Below are 19,594 nucleotides of genomic sequence, written 5' to 3' on the forward strand. Positions count from 1 at the left end.
ACATGTTCTGGGTGTGAGTCCTCAGTTTGTAACTGAGTGCTGCAAATGTCCTTTCCCAGGCTCTGCCTTATTGTCTCATTTTTAAGGCATATGTTTTGATGATCAGAAGTTCTTTTTTTTTTTTTTTTTTTTTTTTTTTGACAGTCTTTTGCTCTGTTGCCCAGGCTGGAGTGCAGTGGCATGATCTCGGCTAACTGTAGCCTTCACCTCCTGGGCTCAAGCAATTCTCCTGTTTCAGCCTCCCGAGTAGCTGGGATTACAGGTGTGCACCACCATGCCTGGCTATTTTTGTATTTTTAGTGGAGACAGGGTTTCACCATGTTGGCCAAGCTGGTCTTGTACTCCTGACCTTGGGTGATCTGCCCACCTTGGCCTCCCAAAGTGCTGGGATTACAGGCATAAGCCACTGAGCCTGGCAGAAGTCCTTATTTTTAATAAAGTCCAGCGATCATTCTTTCCCATGTTTCATGCTTCACGTGCCACGTGCAAGGAAGCTTTCCACGCCCTGGGGTCACATCACTCCCAGCTGCATTGCCTTGCCTTTCATGTTTGGATTTTCTGTCCACCTCAAATGGATTTTGGTTGTGGTGTGAGGTAGGGGTCATTTCACTTTTTTCTTAAAGATGCCCCATTAGCCCAGCACCATATGTTGAAAAGACAGTCTTTTCTCCGTTGTTTCAGTAGAAATGGGCAAACTTTCCCCCGGATGGCCAGATCATAAATATTTTAGGTATCTCAGGCTAAGGAGCAAAATTGAGGACATTGTATAGGTGCTTACATAACCCTTTAAAATGGAATCATTTAAAAATGTAAAAACCATTCTTAGCTTGCTGGCCATAAAAGTCCTGTGGGCTACAACAGCTGGTACCTGCTCTCCAGCACTGCTCTTATAATAAAAAATCAAGGGTCCGCACCCTGGGCATTTGACAAGGCTCATCAGATTGTAAAGATGAACTGGGTGCATTTTGTAGTATGAAAGTTATACGTCCATGAAGCTGATTTTTAAAAACATTACGTATCTTTTTCTGGGCTCACTATTTTTATTCCAAGTGTCTATCCAATCATCTTTGCTCCAAAATGACACCATTTTAATGGCTGTAATTCAGTGGTTCTCAAAAGGGGGCAGTTTTGCCCCCCAAGGGAACATTTGGCAGTGGCTGGAAAGAGCTTGGGTTGCATATGGAGGTTATGGGGCTTCACCTGGCATCCTAGCAGGTAGAGGCCAGGAGTGTGGCTTACTATCCTGTAGCACACAGGACAGCTCCAACAACGTGTCTGGAAGGACGTGTCCTCCCATCTTTTTCTTGTTCTAGGCTACCTTCGCCTTTTCCATTTCCATTAAAACATTTTAAGTCAGCTCTTTACTCTTCCCAAAACGAGCAAACAAAAAATCTGCTGGAATTTTTATTGAGGTTGTGTTGACTCTATGGCAACTTTGGGTAGAATCAATATTCTAACATAAGCCTTCCAAGTTATGAGCTCAGCATATCCTTCCATTTTTATAGGTCTTCAATTTTTTTCAACAAAATGTAAGAAGTCTTGTACATTTTTGTTAGATTTATTCCCAGTTATATGATCATTTTTAATGCTATTGTAATTGGGATCTAGTTCAGATTTTATTTTCTAATGATTTATTCCTGGTACATAGAAGTACAACTGTTATGTCCAGCACCCTTGCTAACCTTACTCATGAATCCAACAACTTAGGACAGGTTCTTTCAGGACAGATTACATTTTCTAACATTCATAATCATATAAGCTACAAATAATGTCAGTTTTATTTATTCTAATATCTTTTTCTTGCCTTACTGCATTGGCTTGTACCTCCAGTGTGTGTATCCTCACTACTAGGATTTGGGAAGACAAAACTTTGGGGAAGCAATTCCTCTTGTTGTGATCTTTGGACAGGTTTGTGTAAGATTTGTTTTAATTTCTCCTGAGAGCTTGGGTAGAACTTACTAGTGGAGCCAACAGGTGTGGACATTTCTTTGTGATAAGGATTTTAGTTTTAATTTTGTTTGTAACAGTAAAACAGTTCAGGTTTTTTTTTCTTATGTTAGTTTGGTAAGGTGTATATTTCTATGCTGTTGTCTTTTTCATGTATATTTTTAAGTGTGTTGGTATAAATTGTATATAATATCTTCAAATGATCTTTCTGATGTCCACAAGATTAGTCACGATGTCATCTTTTCATCCCTGATAAGGATTGTTGCAGTTTATACCTTTTCTTTTTACTCAGTCTGATCAGCCTCGTAGTTTAAAGGACGAACTTAGTGATTTCTATTGTTTTCTGTTTCATTGTTTTCTCCTCCTGTGTTAACAATTTCTTTCTTTAGACTTTGGGTCTCATTTTCTGTTATTTTTATAGTTTCTTGAGATGAATGCCTGGATTGTTGATTTTCTGCCTTCCCCGCCCCCTTTTTTTGAGGTAGGGTCTCGCTCTGTTGCCCAGGCTGGAGTACAGTGGTGCGATCTTGGCTCACTGCAACCTCTGTCCCCTGGGTTCAAGCAATTCTCCTGCCTCAGCCTCCTGAGCAGCTGGGATTACAGGGATGCACCACCATGCTTGGCTAATTTTTGCATGTTTAGTAGAGACGAGGTTTCGCCATGTTGGCTGGGCTGGGCTCCAACTCCTGACCTCAGGTGATCCACCTGCCTTGGCCTCCCAAAGTGCTGGGATTATAGGCGTGAGCCACCATGCCCAGCCAATTTTCTGCCTTCTTTATCTTGTAATATATGTATTTAAGGCTAGATATTTCCATCTGGGCATGACTTTAGCTACATCCCAGTGGTTTTATTACTCAGTTCAAAATATTCATTAATTTCCATGTGATTTTTTTTTTTTTTTTTTCTGCCCAAGGGTTAATGAGAAGGCTTTTACTTAACTTCCAAATCTATGGGGATTTTCCAGTTATGTTCTTTGTTACTGATTTCTAGTCTACTTGCTCTGAGTTAAGAAAACAAACTATGTTTTGATTTTAAACCTTTGAAGTATGTTGAGAATTGCTTGAAGGCTATGAAGTATGTTGGGACTTGCTTGGTGAATATTTGTAAATGTTCTGTCTATACTTAAAAATCATGTGTATTTAGCAGTGGTTGGTTTCTGTGCTTTTATACATCTCAGTAAAGCCAGACCTGTTAATTGTGTGATTCTAATCTCTTTCCTTACTGGTATCTTCTGCTTGTTCTATTATTCGCTAAGAAATTTTGTTAAAATTGATCACTGATTGCATAGTTATTTCTCCTTTTATTTCTATAAATTTTGGCACAAATATTTTGAAGTCATATGAAGAAGTCATATGAAGTGCACACAAATGTAGGATTCCTGTATCTTCTTGGTGAATTGTTTGTCATTATGAGGTGTTCCTCCTTGAAGAGAATGCATTGTCCTCAGATTCTATTCATCTGATATTAACAGGGTCCACTAGCTTCCTTTTGATTGATACTTGCACGGTATTTATTTCTCTAAGATTTTACTGCTAACCTTTAGCTTTATACCTTTCAGACGTATCTTTTATAAGCTGCATACAGCTGGATTTATCTTTATCCATCAATTTATTTTTTAAAATGACAACAAATATATTTTCATTGGCTATAATTACAAATATATTTGCAAATCTGCCATCTTACTCAAAGAGACAGGTATAGTCCATCTCTTCCATTTTCATTTCTCTTTTTTTGTATTTTTTGGCTTGATAATTTTTATTATTCTGTTTTTTTCCATTTATTATGTCACTACTTATAGACTTTTATGACTTTTAGTGATTTTCTTTCTTTTTTTTTTTTTTTTTTTTTTTTTGAGACGGAGTCTCGCTCTGTCGCCCAGGCTGGAGTGCAGTGGCCGGATCTCAGCTCACTGCAAGCTCCGCCTCCCGGGTTTACGCCATTCTCCTGCCTCAGCCTCCCAAGTAGCTGGGACTACAGGCACCCGCCAACTCGCCCGGCTAGTTTTTTGTATTTTTTAGTAGAGACGGGGTTTCGCCGTGTTAGCCAGGATGGTCTCGATCTCCTGACCTCGCGATCCACCCGTCTCGGCCTCCCAAAGTGCTGGGATTACAGGCTTGAGCCACCGCGCCCGGCCGACTTTTAGTGATTTTCTAAAGACTTTATAACAAGTGTCTTTGTTTTATTTAGGAGTAATACTAATTTGTTATTTCCATCATTTTTGAGAAACATGCAAACAACTTCCATCTCTTTGATTCCATTTCTCCCTTCTCAAAGTTTATGCAGTTTTTGCTGTGAATTCGAGTTCTCTATTTACACCCATGAAACGTTACACTGCTGTGATTCATTTGTATTTTTCTGCGTACTTGGCCTTTTCCCAGCTCTTCATTCTTTCCTTCATTTCTGAGTGTTCGCTTCAAATTGTTTTATTATGTTTGAAGAACATCATTTGGGACAGATTCTTTCAGTTTCTCTTCATTCAACTTTAATTATTGAAAGACAGTTTTACCAGATGATAGAATTCTATTTTCTTTTAGCACTTTTAAGATATCATTCCTTGGGAGCCCAAGGCTGGTGAATCATGAGATCAACAGATCGAGACCAGCCTGGCCAGCATGGTGAAACCTCATCTCTATTAAAAATACAAAAATTAGCCAGTCATGGCAGCACACGCCTGTGATCCCAGCTACTTGGGCAGCTGAGGCAGGAGAATCACTTAAACCTGGGAGGTGGAGGTTGCAGTGAGCTGAGATCGCGCCACTGCACTGCAGCCTGGGCAACACAGTGAGACTCCGTCTCAAAAAAAAAAAAAAAAAGAAAGAAAAAAATCATTCCATTGTCTTCTAACCCCCCAGCAACCCCCGGCTCCTGCTGAGAAGTCAGTCTCCTACTCATCGCTCCCTCAATGGAATCTGCTTTTCTGTCTGCTTTTGAGATTTCCTCTTTGTCTTTGGGTTGTAACTATTTTACTGTAAAGCATCCAGGTACTGTTTTTTGAAATATTTCTCCTGCACAGAGTTCATAGGGCTTCTTGAATCCATGCCTAGATGAATGTTATCAGTTTTGGAATATTTTCTGCCACTGTATTTTCAAATATTACTTCTGCTCCGTTTTCTCTCTCCCCTCACATTGCAAATATACACGTTAGACCCTTCTTACTACTTCTCCAATGTCTCTTACGCTTGCTTCTGCGTTTCCCTTCTGTGTATCTCTTCATGCTTTACAGCATGAATGTTTTTGATATTTTTTGCTTCACTAATTCTTTCTTCAGCTGTGTCAAATCGGCAGATATATCTATCCATTGAGCTCTTCGTTTTGTTTGGTTTAGTTTTCAGTTCCAAACTGCCCAATGATTAATAATTCTGTTTTATACCTTCTAATTATCTCTCAAAGTCTTCTATTTAATTTGCTTAAAGATAGTAAGTGTAGTTACTGTAAAATCTGTCTGATCGCCCCATGCTCTGGAGCCTCTGTGGGGCCTTTCTTTTTTGTCTGTTTTTTTTTTTGTTTGTTTGTTTGTTTGTTTGTTTTTGAGACAGAGTCTCGCTCTGTCACCCAGGCTGGAGTGCAGTGGCTCACTCGGCTCACTGCAAGTTCCCGCCTCCCGGGTTCACGTCATTCTCCTGCCTCAGCCTCCCGAGTAACTGGGACTACAGGTGCCTGCCACCACACCTGGCTAATTTTATTTTATTTTTGTATTTTTAGTAGAGATGGGGTTTCACTGTGTTAGCCAGGATGGTCTCAATCTCCTGACCTCATGATCCGCCCACCTCAGCCTCCTAAAGTGCTGGGATTACAGGGGTGAGCCACCGCGCCTGGCCCCTGTGGGTCCTTTCTTTTCTGCTACTTCTTTCTATTGTTCTTTCTACATCTTGTCCCTCCTCATGTGCCCAGTCATGAGGCTGAGTGCTGGATGTTGAATATGAAAGGAGACGGGCACAGCTCAAGGCCTAGGTGACAGATCACACTGGGGCAGATGTACAGTTGCTTTTGGCGGGCGGCCAGGACACCAGCAATCAGGTGTCACCTTGATCATCAATAGAGGCTGGCATCACGCTCTGTAAGGGCGCATCAACCAGGTGACCCAGCGTCTCACAGTGGCCTCCACTCCCTGCCTGCCTCCTCCTGCCCCCATGCCACCCGGCGAGGCCCAGCAGCTGTGATAAGCACAGGACCATGAAGTCTGGAACCAGGCAATGACAGCCATATGTGTTGCTATTTTCCACCCCTGACCTCCGTAACCTCATGAAATATCAACACCATTCGGCTGGGACGTGGGTAGCATTACTCTGCCATTCTCCAGAGCAGCTCACCTCCAAGTTGTGTGAATTCTCCCCAAACACCCAGCCAGTAAGTCGCAGAAGCCTTGCCGTGTACCCACACCCCGGGCGGCTGCTCTTGCACCATGCCAGGCTCTGCCACACCTGCAAAGTCCTTTTCCATTCCTTCCCCACACATCGTTCTCCCACGCAGCACAGAGCTGTGGTCACATGCTCAGCACCCTCATCTGTGATGTGACAGCACCCACTCCCAGGGGTGTGGAGAGAGTTAGACGAGCTAACACCACCTGGGGCAAGGTCTGAGCGGGTCCTAGAAAGTCAGGAGAGGAACCACTGGCAACACAAGTGCTGGAGGACCGGGTCTCCTGGGCTGCGGAGACTGCTCACTGCGCCCTGCAACAGTCATGTCTCAGGGTCTCAGGGCTGCACCCCACAGTGACCCCATGGCCCTCATGGGACAGGGTCCCCAGGCTGCCCAAGGACCTGCCTTGTTCACCAGGGCGTGGCTTGTAATAACAACTCAGGAAAGAACAAAAATGACAAACGCCGGACTCACAGGTGGGGCTCACGATTCACTATTTGGGGGCCACTGCCATTAGAGGTGTGCTTTGCTGCCTGATTTAACACCTGGCTCCCCCGGGTATGCTGAGCCTGGGACATGAATTCAGCGTCCCCTGCTCCACTGGTTGGGTGCTTCCTGCGCCAGCCTGGTGTGGGTTGAGGAGCAATTCCCACGGGGACTGTCTAGCAGCAACCACAGCTGGATCTGCCCCTTCCTCAGAGGATCAGGGGATTAAATCTGAAATCGCTTCATTAACATGCCTAAGAAAAGGTGCCATTATATTTTCAATTAGAGCCTTTACCAGAGGCTTTCGACAGGCTCTCAGGGGCTCTGCTCTCGGCTCACAAGGTGCCAAGTTTCTGCATCATAATCGGGGACTTGGGGACAGCTTGGAAGTCACAGGCGTGATGGGGCTGCGAGTCCCTGCCTGTCAGTGTCCCACTACAGCTCCTGGAGGGAAGGGGCCCCCATGGCACAGGGTCCCCAGATGTCCAAGGGCCTGCCTTGCTCACTGGGCGTGGCTTGTAATAATCACTCAGGAAAGAACAAAAATGACATACACCATCCTAGACTCTTCAGGACTCACAGGTGGGGCTCATGATTTGGGGGCCACTGCCATTAGAGGCGCACTCTGCTGCCTGGTTTAACACACTCAGGAGGATGCTCAAGACCTCCTTCCCCCTTGGGGTCTGCTCATCACGCAGTGAAGACTGTCCACCCGAGTCACACTTTGTCTTTTCTAACCTAAACCACCTCCACTTCCATCTAAGAAACAAGTCAGAAGAAGACACAGGTCCCTCCCTTCCCAAAGTGGGTTCCTTGGCACACCTGTCTTGCAGGCTTTCCATGGAGAAGGGTTCCTTGGTCAGACAGTTTGGGGAAACTTGCAGACTGTGTCCCACTCAGAGGCTTACACCGCACATGAGGCCTGAGGTTCCGGGAAACCCACAGAAAGGAATCTGCCTGCCTCTGCTTAATGCTTTACTTCTCGAGGTCCCTTTTCCGAGGGAGTGCCCATGATGGCTAGTGGCCGCCGCCTTGCATGGTGATTTCCTTTGCTCACCATACCTCAAATGACCCCACAGAGGCCTCATGTTACCTGGGGGGGATCTGGAGGGGTTGGCACACGTTCTCTCCACCACTGTGGCCCCTCAGGCAGGCAGCTGCAACAGCTGGACCTGAATGAAGGCTGGCCTTCCTTAGCACTCTCCCACAGCCCTCCTGGTTGCAACTTCTTCAGCAGCCTCCACACCTTAAGGCTGGCGTAGTGGCTGCAACCAATGCCAGGACACTCAAGGTGAACGGGACCTGGCCACTTCCCCATAAGGCACAGGGAACCTAACAGCTAGGAACTGGGGGATGAACACAGGTTGTTCAGGAGTCTGGTGCTGGATTGCTGGAATATGCGGGGATGAAAGGGAGCTCTCAGGACAGGGGATAGTGAAAGCGTCTTCCCTGTCACCCAGGTGAGCCAGGCAGCTGGGTTAGAAGGAGGCAGAGTCAGAGGGCAGCTGGGATGCTGAACAGTAGACGTTTTATGTCTGTGTGAAGCTGTCTCTCTCTCTCTCCCTCCCTCCCTCCCTCTCTCTCTCCTCTCTCTCTCCTCTCTCTCTCTCCCCCCATCTCTCCTCGCTCTCCCTGCCATCTCTCTCCCTCCTTCTCTCTCTCCCTCTCTTCCTCTCCCTTCTTCTCCTTTCCTGTCTCTCTCTGCCTCTCTTCTTCTCTCTCTCTTTCTCCTCCTCCCTCTCTCTCCCTCTCCTACCTCTCCTTTCCTGTCTCCCTTCACCTGTCTTCCTCTCTCTTCTTCCTTCTCTCCATCCCCTCCCCACTCTCTGGTTGGCTCCCTTCCAACCACATGATCTCTGCCTTGCTTCTCATCCCTCCAGGCTTCAGAACGCCCTGGGCCTGGTGGGCTACAAACTTCGGGAGGCAGGAGAGATTTCAGAATATGCAGTGCCCAGTTTGAAATGAAAATGTGGGGCCCCTAAGTTCAAAAACATATGAAGAGCGTCAAGACCGTGGCCTTGTGTCTGAACCTGAGTGTGGGGCCTGTGCACCTGCCTGGGGGGCCTTCCTGCAACGATGGCCGTGTCTCAGGTCAGTGCAGAGGGCAGAGGTGCTCGGCTGGCAATGACCTGAGTGGCAGCGCCCGAGGAGGAGGTGACTGTCCGTCCTGAGGGAGCCCTGGCAGAGGCTCTGCCCGGGGCCTGCAGGAGGAACTAAGACATCTAAAGTCTGGTGCAGATCTGGGCGGTCACACCTTACCTTGTGTCCAGAGTGCAGGGACGAGGTCTGGGCCACCAGCAGCCGTACCATGGCGTCCCATCTCTCTGCTGTCTGGCTGTCCCACGCGGTCACCGTGAACGCCACCTGCTCGGAGGGGACCTGCAGCTCCCGGGTGGCGAAGACTGTCCCGTCTGCCCCGACTTTGAAGTCCACGCTGTTGGTCTCGTATTGCGTCCCCTTGGTCCCCACACAGCTGCTGAACTTGACTGCAAGAGGAGAGGGAGACAGTCAGGATCGGCCTGGCCAGCAGAAGGGTGGTAACAATGGCAGCAACCATGCAGGACGTTCTCCAGGCCCCCCATGGGCATCAGGGGCATGAGGTCTGCACTGATTTCTGCACCTCCTGAGAGGTGGTATGTTTTATCTCAAGCCCTAGAGATTTAGCCAGAGGCCTTTAAAAAAGGAGGGTAAAAACAAAGCAACGCCGAGCTTCCAATTCTACCTACAACACAGCTGCACTCCCTTCCGTAAATGCATCTCTCCCTCGCCCTGTCACCTCAGAATTCAGCCGGAGTCTGTGAGCAGCACAGTGGGTACCCTCCACCCCAAAAATACTCCCTCGGTTCCCCGCACTCTTGCCTACACAAATCTTCCTCCTGCCAGCGGAGAGCAGCACAGTGGGTACCCTCCACCCCAAAAATACTCCCTCGGTTCCCCGCACTCTTGCCTATGCAAATCTTCCTGCCAGCGGAGACTGTGAAGCCCCTAATGGACCTGTTTTTCCACCCCAAGAAGGCTAAGCACAAGGAAGGAGCAAGAGAGAGCTGGCATCTGGGCACCATTCCCCCACGGCAGGTGGATTCTGGCAGCAGAACTGGGCTCTGCTGTGTTTCTGGTCCTTTTTATTACTAAGCCAGAACTGATGCCTGCAAACTGCCTTGGGGTGGGCTGGGCAGATGCGGCTAGGGCAGACCCTGGCCCCACCAAGTGCTTTCTTAGTGAATTGGAAACCGAGTTGAAGGCAGACAGTCTCTTGATACTGCTGGGTGCTGCACATTGCTTCACTTCCAAAACATTAACTACTAGGTACCAGATTGCCAACCTCCCTTCACAGCTCCAGCACCACGGCCATCTCTAATTCTGATGCAGAAAAAGACACCTCCAGAGGCGCAGATTCATCCGGACACATTAGTGCATTTTTTAGATGTGTGCTTTTGCAACTGTCACCTACAGCCATGGTAAATTATGACGCGCCCACAGCCCGTGTCACATTCTGCTGATAAAAGCCACGGATAAAGTTACCTAGTATTTATAAAAATGTGGGTATCTAAGCAATTATGGTGGGAGGATTGGTTTTTCAAGCAATTTTGCTGTCACAGCTTACATGATTTAATTACTATTTATTCAAGAAACCAAAAAAAAAGCGACTCACTGTTACATTAGATAAAGTGTTTTCCCCTCGCGTTCACCTTTTACTGTTGCCTGCCTTGAAAGAATAAATAACGTGTCTGTTCCCTCGTCTCAAATAGTTCACTTTAGGTATCTTCCCAGCCAATGGCACCTCCCACTTGTGCGTTTCATGTGAAAATGTTTTTAAACGTGATGACACCAGGCATTTCCACCCTGTCTGGTTCCACAGAGCAATGAAACTTCCAGACTCCAGGGCCCCCCCGGTGGCTCCTCTGATGGACGGCGGCAACCCAGGCAAGGGTCCGCTGTGGCTCCCCAGACCTACTCCCCCTCTAAGGACGGAATCATTACATTTTGTTTTTCAAGTGACAGGAAAATTCCAAACTGCTTTTATAGTACTGTTTGCCCAATGGTAAACAGGTTAAAATCAGCAGCAACTTAGTGGACCAATCATTTCTGACATCTGATTGTCACTGACAAAGATAAAAATGACAGCTCTGTGGCTGCTGAGAGACGAGCACAAATACACAAATAAGCCCCTTTGTTCTCTAAAAGCAAATTCCTAATAAAACTAATGCAATTTGACAGCAGCAGGAGGGTTTGTGTTGTCTTCAGGATTAAACAGTGTTGTAGTTAAAAAAAAAAAGTACAGGCACACAGCTTTGGCAACACCTCAGGCAAGCGTTGAAGCTGCTTTGAGAATGAATGGGCCACCATCGTCTGAACCGCCAGGCAGGAAACAGCGGGGGCGTTGGCCACGTGAACCAAGGACTTCGCAGGTGAATGGCGTTGCCTACAGGACAGACCCTGGATGAAACTGACGACAGGGCCCTCAAAGGCAGCTCCGTGGGTGGCCTGGGGGAGTGAGGCCCAGGGGACCGCACCAGGGCCCCTGCACACCAGCTTCCTAGATTTTTGTTGTTGTTGTTGTTGAGACTGAGTCTTGCTCTGTTGCCAAGGCTGGAGTGCAGTGGTGCCATCTCGGCTCATTGCAACCTCCGCCTCCCAGGTTCGAGTGATTCTCCTGCCTCAGCCTCCCGAGTAGCTGGTACTACAGGCACACACCACCATGCCTGGCTGATTCTTGTACGTTTAGTAGAGGCAGCGTTTCACCATGTTGGCCAGGCTGGTCTCGAACTCCTGACCTCAGGTTATCCGCCCGCCTCGGCCTCCCAAAGTTCTGGGATTACAGGCGTGAGCCCCTGCGCCCGGCCACTTCCTAGATCTTTCTGCCTTTTCTTTCTATGTCTGACATGGCCCCGTCCAATCATGAGAAAGCTCCAGGGCTTTGTGACAAGATGCAGTCCCAACATCCTGTTTCGGTCTAACCATAACTTGGGTGTTCTGCTCCAAACACTGCCTCTGTGTCTGAACATTCAGCCCACTAGCGTTTGCGATTCTGAGTCCTCACCCGCAGAGAAGCAGGAGGAAAACAGGAGTTGTCACTGGCAGAGAAGGAAGCAGCCCAGGGGACAAAGTGTCAGGACATGGTTACGCAAATGGCGCTAGCCCACACCCTCCTGGAGAGAGGCCGGGAAGATGGGGGGGTCATTCAGAGACCCCAGTGTTGGGGGGAACCTGCATTCCAGGAGAAGAAAGGAACTTCAGAACCTTCAATACCTGCTCCTGTGCCCCACCAGGCTGTGGCCTCTTTCATAAGGATAGAGTAGTAAGGCAGGTCTTCTAGACTCCAGGGGCATTCATAGAACACTAGCACTGAGTGTATGAACACTCACTTTGGAAACTCTGAAATGTGGGTACCTGTGAACACCACTCAGAATGTTACTAACACTTTGCCATGCTATAGAAACGGCAAGTGAGTGTGTAGGGCAGCTCCAAGGGAGAGATGTCTGAGGTCTTGGGATGGGGACTCCTCCCCGTATCCTGTTTGTCTTTCCTTGTGAATTGCCTAAATACGTTTTCCCTCTTCACTTTGGCTACTGGGAAGCTCAGAGGCAGTACCGTAGCCAGCTTTTCTAACAATGCTGAGACATTTACTAACCTCAACACATTCCAATCTATTTTTCACCTTTGCTTCCTCTTCAGCCTGCTTCCTTCCTCTCGCTTCCACCTTTGTTTCCTCTTCAGCCTGCTTCCTTCCTCTCGCTTCCACCTTTGTTTCCTCTTCAACCTGCTTCCTTCCTCTCGCTTCCACCTTTGTTTCCTCTTCAACCTGCTTCCTTCCTCTCGCTTCCACCTTTGTTTCCTCTTCAACCTGCTTCCTTCCTCTCGCTTCCTTTTTAATTTTTGGAGTCTTTGCCTCTCTCTGCAAGGTGAAATGCATTCCAGGAGGACGACAGAAAAGTGCACATGTACGTGTGGGTGTCAGCATGCACCGAGTGTCCCCGTGTGCAGAGAGGATGCTTCTCATGCTGTTACCTGGCACAGACTTACTTGGATTCTGCTTTGCCTCTCTATGAACGTGGTTGGAGTCTGAACCTGAGGCGTCGGCTGGAGAGGCCCCTGGCTACTTATAGAACTTTATGTGGGTGCTTAGAGTCCTGTGCTGCCCTCGCCTCTGCAGCGGTCGGGAGTGGCCTGCTCTCTGCCTGAACCTTGGCTCTGGCCAGCACTGGGCAGTCTTTCCAGTTTCACCTTCTGAGGTGGGCCTGGGGTCCAAGCCCGCTGTCACTCAGCCTCCTCTAGGCAGGAACCTGGTGCCTCAGCCCCATCCAGGTCCCTCACTCTGGACTCTCCAGACTGGACACAGAGGTTGTGACTGGCGGTTTCTGGCAGAGTTGGCTCTGGCCCAGTGCTCAGGCCTGGCTGGGATGTTGGTTCCCATGGAAACCTGTAACCTGCCCCACCCCTCCCCTCACGTCACCCATTTTTGTTTCATTCTCTGGCTTCGTAACTGGGATTCCCATGTCCTCCCGCATCCCCCCAGGACTGGTGACTGTGCTGAGGCCAGGGCTGGTGTCCTGGGACCAGACAGCATCAGGCACCTGGTCAGGGTGAAGTGGGGGTGACGTGGCTGCTCCAGGGCTCCCGTCAGGCTGAGGGCAGAAAGGGGGCTTCTGTCCTGTTTTGTGCTCAGCCCAGAATCCTCACAGGACCCCCCGCACTTCCCTCCCCATGGGAAACAGCCCCCAGAGGAGACCGCGTCAGCAGCCACCCAGCGGGAAGGTGAGCAACCCAGTAGCAGCGCCGCGACTGGAAGTTTAGTTTTTAGTTTTCTTATGTATTTTAGTTTTCTTACGTATTTGTTTTTGATCTCCTGATTTCTGTCTTAGTCTTCAGGAGAGAATTAAAATCCAATGGATTCCCAGAAAACGTTTCCCTCGATGTACCAGCAAAAACCTACAATGCCCTGAAAAGCTGCCACTGCGACCCGAATGCAGATTACACGTACCGTCCCAGTCCCTGCAGTCTCCATGCAGCGGGTGCACTGCCAGGCACGGGAAGGCAGCACTGGCGATTGGAAGTGGCCCATTTTGCAGATGAGGAAGCTGAGGCTCAGGGACGTTTCATGCCTTCGTCAAGGTGGTGGGAGGAGGAGCGGGATTGCCGTGAAGGTGGCGGGAGGAGGAGCGGGATTGCCGTGAAGGTGGCGAGAGGAGGAGCGGGATTGCCGTGAAGGTGGCGGGAGGAGGAGCGGGATTGCCGTGCAGGTGGCGGGAGGAGGAGCGGGATTGCCGTGAAGGTGGTGGGAGGAGGAGCAGGATTGCCGTGAAGGTGGCGGGAGGAGGAGCGGGATTGCTGTGAAGGTGGTGGGAGGAGGAGCAGGGTTTGCCACCCGACCTCAGGGATCTGTCACCCTTGCCCAGCAGGGTTGGTTCTTCCCGAGGCTGGGAGGATGCCAAGCCTGGTGGGGGATGGAGGCGGTGTGGTGTGGGGAGCTTCTGACTTGCACATTCTGAGGGAACATTTTGCAGCTGATGTGTGAACTGGACCCCAGGCGGTGCCTCTGAGGAATCCCCAAGGTTATGGCCCCTCAGGTCCCGCTGGGGTGTTGCCTCCCACCTCTGCCTCAGGATGCAGGGTTTCTGCAGGGAAGCCACGGACCAGCCTGCTGCCTTGGGCCCTAGGGATGCTGCGGCCCCAGAAAGAATTGTCGGGGACAAAAGTGTCGTTTCTTGGGGGAGAAAACACCTGTGTGGAAAAGCAGGTGCCACGGGAGGGAAATCCTCCTGGGGAGGAGGGCACCTGTTCTATCCTCGGCCAACATGGGACCGCCTGGCGCCTAGAACCCACAGCCGCTACCTGCCACACACATCTCTCCGTGGTTAGATAATTGCTTCCATTAGTTTTAAACAAACTTGACAAGAGACAGAAGGGTCCGGAGAGAAATTAAATCTAACTGTTTAAACATGCAGTTGGAGCCTCCCTTGCCTCCGTCCCCCTAGTGGTGGCTGCTGCAGACCCGAAGCCAGTGCTAGAGGGTGGTACAGAGGATTGGGCCCTGGGGGCAGGCCTGGCACCGCCTGCCCCAAAGAGGTGGCCCCGGAGGGTGGGGAGGGGAACCGCTGCTGTCCTCACACCAGAGCCACAGGCATGGAACCTCAGGGTCCCAGCACCCTCTGCGTGCACTGTGGGGCAGGTATGCATGTGCCCAGCAAGGAAGATGTGCACCAGCAGCCCTGTGCATATCTACTCTGGTCTTGGGGTGCAAACCCCAACCACAGCCTCCTGTCTCTGTGACCTTGAGGAACGGTGGCCCCTCTCTGAGCACAGTCTTCATTTCTGTGAAATGGGAGTGACAGCGGCGGCTCAGGGAGGGGGACAAAGGCAGCGCGTTGATCCCTTTGCTCAGTGGGCACAGGGCACTGTGGGCATCTGCTGCTGTCCTTATGCTCTGGCCAGCATGCCCTGTGACATCATTCAGTGGCATGGACACAGCACCAGGGAGCAAGGCACCCAGCCAAGGTCACACAAGGTCAAGGTCGTCCATCCCACAAACACTTACTGAACACCAGGGTCTGCCGGGAACTGCACAGGGTGAGGTCAGGGTGGTCAGTGGCCGGGTGATGACAGCACGGATGGCCAAGCCCTCCAGGCTGCAGTGGGGTCACACCAGGGCCCTAGTCAGGTTGGGGGTCCCAGAGGTGGGATGGGGAGCAGTGCAGGGTGTTTGCGGCCAGCCGACTCTTGGGATTCCAAGCCTGTGGGGATCCAGCTTTTGCCCTGCTGGGGCTGGTTCCCCCTCTTCACCCCAAGGTGTGGGGTCAGCAGCTTCTGAGGTTCTGGGCAGCCCGGCCCCATACCACTGGCCTCCCGCTCTGGACAACATGGATTTAATTTTAAAGCCCGTGTTTTCTTCTGAGAAGACACCAGAGAACAGAAGCTGTGCCATCTTTCACCCTCCCGGGACCACTCTCTGCCACCCACTCCGAAATATGACCAAATGCCGGGCTGGGCTCAGCCCCTGGGGCCGGCATTCAGCAGGATCCACAAAGCCATCCAAGCAACACGAGGAGCGACGAATGCTGAGGCAAACCTCCGCCAGACACCCAGGAAGGGCGGCACACCAGAGAATCCAACAGTCTGGGACTTATTCCAGGGCGGCTCTCCCTACCCCCCTCCCTTCTCCCGGCAGCTGTAGAGCAAAGCACAGGCTGAGGGTGTTCTGGGCTCCCCTTCCCCTCCCCTTCCCCTTTCCGGGCTGGGATGTGGCTGGCCCCCGCCTGTCACCCCCATCTTCGTGCAGTGTGAATGTGGGCCTTAGTCTCCCTCTGTCGCCCCGGTCTTGGTTGTATTGTGGATGGAGTTTCTGTGGACCTCCCCGCTGGGTGACCTCATGACGGCTCCATCTCCCAGGACTCATGCCAATCCCACCCCGCTAAGAAGAGACCCCCGCCTGTCGTGAACGCGCCTCTGGACATGCACAGTTGAAGAAGGGCAGCTTGCTCCTCTCTCTCTCTCCTTCCTCCCTCCCTCCCCTCTCCCCCACCTTCATCCTTTTGCATGACTTATCACTGATGCCACCAATCAGCAGACACCAGACGCAGGGACTGCCAGTGGGGCTGAGAGTGTGGGGCAGGGCAGACATTAACCAAGTCATCACATCAAATGTGTGGCACTCTACAAGGAAGACACAGGCTCTGTGACAGCCTGACCCAGGCTGTGTGGATAGGTGGGGAGGGCTTCCTTGATACCAGGACCCTTCTGTGGACATCTGGGGAATGAGGTTCCAGGGAAGGCTTGGGTGGGGAACACATTCCTGGTAGTGCAGATAGGACTTGCAAAGGTCCTGGGGCAGAGGAAGGGAGGGATTCCAGGACCTGAGAGCTGGTGTGACCGCCGCAGGGGCAGCTGGGGTGACAAGAACGAACACAGTGTGGTGGCAGGAAGACCCTCAGCCAGCGAGATGACCTACACCTTCCGGGTGGGGACTGGTCTGGGAGATGTTGCGTGGAGCCTGCTGACCTGGTGACTGCAAGGAGGCTCAGAGTTCTGCACAGGAGCGGGGGGCACCCTGAGTTCCCAGGAGGTCCCGCAGTCTCTGGGACTGAGGGGGTGTCCTGAGTGGAAGCCACACCCAGACACCCCCTTTCAGGCCCAATGTTAAGAGAGTCACGGCCTTTCCTAGCCTTGTAAACAACTCAGGGAGCTGAGTTAGGAGGCTGTTGCAGTGGCTTCAGAAGCCCATCCTCAACATTTGGCTGCAAAGAGGATCACAGTCCCTGGAGTAGATGGCTGTGGGCCCCACTTCATGCACACGCTCTCAGACACGTCTGCTGGGGACAGAGAAATTCAAGAGCCAGGAAAAGAAGGAGAAACGAAAGAAGAAAGAGGTGAGGAATGTCAGAGGGAAGTAGATTCCTCCATTCCTGCAGCAAAGACCCGTTAGCCACGGAGGCTGTGGGGAGTCCCCAACCCTGGACACCATCGTCAGGGAGCACAGGGTCGAGCCATCGTCAGGGAGCACGGGGTTCAGCCATCGTCAGGAAGCACAGGGTCCAGCGGAGGGGGCAGATGGGGCCTCAGTCCCCCAAGTGGCCCCAAAGGTGCTGGCCCAGAGGCAGAACGTCAGGGTCCCTGTGGCCCCCCAGGTTTCCTGTGCTTAGTCCCTGAGTCCCTGGGAGCCCCTTGGGGGTCTGCACTGGGCTGGGCTGTGGTCCCTGCAGCACCTTCCTCTACCCATCACAGGTTCTGCCCATCAAGGGGGTGCAAGAAACAGAGGGGGGTGGGGGAGTGAGCACTAATGGGGACCGGGTTTCCCTTGGGGTGACGGTGGCCCAGCATTATGAATGTGCTCGATGCCACTGAACTGTATGCCTGAAAATGGGGACATTTACGTTATGTGAATTTTACTTCAATTTTAAAAAAGCAGCTTCCAGGGTCCCTAATTCCAGCTGCTGGGGAAACAGGAGAAGTCCTCCTGAGCTCTGTGCTGATGGGACCCCACCTGCACTCTGAGTCTCACATATCTCCCTGGAGTGGGTCCCGAGTGCCAGCCACAATCCCCTCTCCCTACAGAGATCCCCAGATCAGTCCAGGGCAGGGTCCCTCCTCCATGACTCTTCTCTCTTTCTGGCCCCTCTGTCATTTTTCCTGTCCCTGGGGAAGACGATGGTTCTCACTGGAGTGAACTGAGACAGAAACACCGATGTCAAGGGGGAGGGGTCGCAGAGCAACAGCCCTCCCCAGAGGACCGGGTACGCCTAACACCAGGCACCTGCCCGAGGCCCTCTGAGGGCAGGGAGATTCTCGGGAGCGGGGGCTATCGTCTGCACTGGGCCTCAGCCCTGGGGACTCAGGAGGGAGATTTGTAGGCTCTTGAATATCTGCCCAGGTTGTTATGTGTGCCTGTGCGCGCTTTGTGTGCGCTGTGTCCACGTGCTGGATAGGGACGGAGAAAACTGCCGCACAGGGAGAAACTGCTGCGGCTTAGCTCAGCCTCAAGAGCTCCCCACAGCCCCAAGCCTGCAGCAAGCCATGCCGGGAGGCGCCTCGGAAATGATCTACTCCAGTTCCTTGTTTGAGTGATAGGGAAACAACCCTCTGAAGGAAAACTACCTTTCGGGATGAACTCACATTATTCACGCAGTTTCCCACACCCTTACTGAATCCCTGCACCTGCACCACGCGGGGCCCAGAGTCACGACCAAGGCCACCCCTCCCTGTCTGGGGCTCTGGGCACTTCCAGAATCTGTGTAGCAGATGCCCCAATGCAAAGCATGTTGCAAGCCCACCGCCCCGGTGCTTTTCTTAGAATTCTGTGTATTCACAAAGCTTGCAGCTGGTGCAAACCTCACATACAACAACTCCCCGTTCTGAGCCCGGGAAGCGTGCAGTGGGCCCTGCCCAGGCTTGGGCCAGTTCTGAACTCCGAGGATCACGTGGTTTGATATTCCCCACGTGCAGCAGTCATAATTAGATCCTCAGCTAAACAGCACAGCCCGGCTTCTTTTGTTTTTCCAAGATGAAGGAAATAATTTTCTCAGCGTGCGACTTCACATCGCCCCCCAGCCCCCAGTCTCATGTGCGCACGGCAGTGACGGGTGCAGTGATGCGGATCAGAAGCCTCTGCGGAGACTCACCCATGGAGGAGCCAGCAGCTCCCCTCATTAGGAGGCTTCTGGGTTAACCCTTTACCCCCATCATGTCTAATTGCTTCTCTGTGAAAGGAGTTGGGAGACAGCCTGCGCTGGGAACAAGCCCTGAGTGACACCGCTCTGCTTCCTCTGCGGCAGGAGCCTGCTGACATTTACGGGGGCCGCAGCCTGTGTCTCCCCAAGACAGGCATGCTGGAGAATGGTGCTACGGTTACAAAACACACCTTTTTATTATTTTTCTTGTTAGGTGAATTGAGAAAGATCAAATGAGCCAGAGGTGAGCTTGTAGCTGGGACCGTGCTGAGGAGAGGGTGAGTTTCAAACCCTCAGGTTCAACCAGCAGAGACTGCCAGCTTCTTTCCTTCCTTCCTTCCTTCCTTCCTTCCTTCCTTCCTTCCTTCCTTCCTTCCTTCCTTCCTTCCTTCCTTCCTTCCTTCCTTCCTTCCTTCCTTCCTTCCTTCCCTCCTTCTCTCCTTCCCTCCTTCCCTCCCTCCTTCCTTCCTTCCATCCATCCATCCATCCATCCATCCATCTATCCATCCATCCATCGCATACCGATTGCCTCCCTACATACTGTCCTGGGTGCTGGGCAGTCAGCCTGCGTGGCATGTAGTGTGGTGGGGAGACCATGAGGCAGCTGGCCCATGAACAAAGTCACTGTGACAGGGACAGCT

At 51.1% G+C, this 19,594-nt stretch overlaps 1 protein-coding gene across 1 annotated transcript in view; it reads right to left on the minus strand.

The window, feature by feature from the left end:
• The window catches only part of CDH4 (cadherin 4), a 704,949-nt gene that overhangs the window by 196,320 nt on the left and 489,035 nt on the right, over nt 1–19,594 (minus strand). Inside the window, exon 3 of the mRNA XM_030914248.1 lies at nt 9,052–9,278. Coding sequence (XP_030770108.1) covers nt 9,052–9,278 — 227 coding nt within the window. The remainder of the gene's footprint in view (nt 1–9,051; nt 9,279–19,594) is intronic.

This window comes from Rhinopithecus roxellana, chromosome 13 (assembly GCF_007565055.1).
Source record: "Rhinopithecus roxellana isolate Shanxi Qingling chromosome 13, ASM756505v1, whole genome shotgun sequence".
Classification (NCBI taxonomy): Eukaryota; Metazoa; Chordata; class Mammalia; order Primates; family Cercopithecidae; genus Rhinopithecus; species Rhinopithecus roxellana.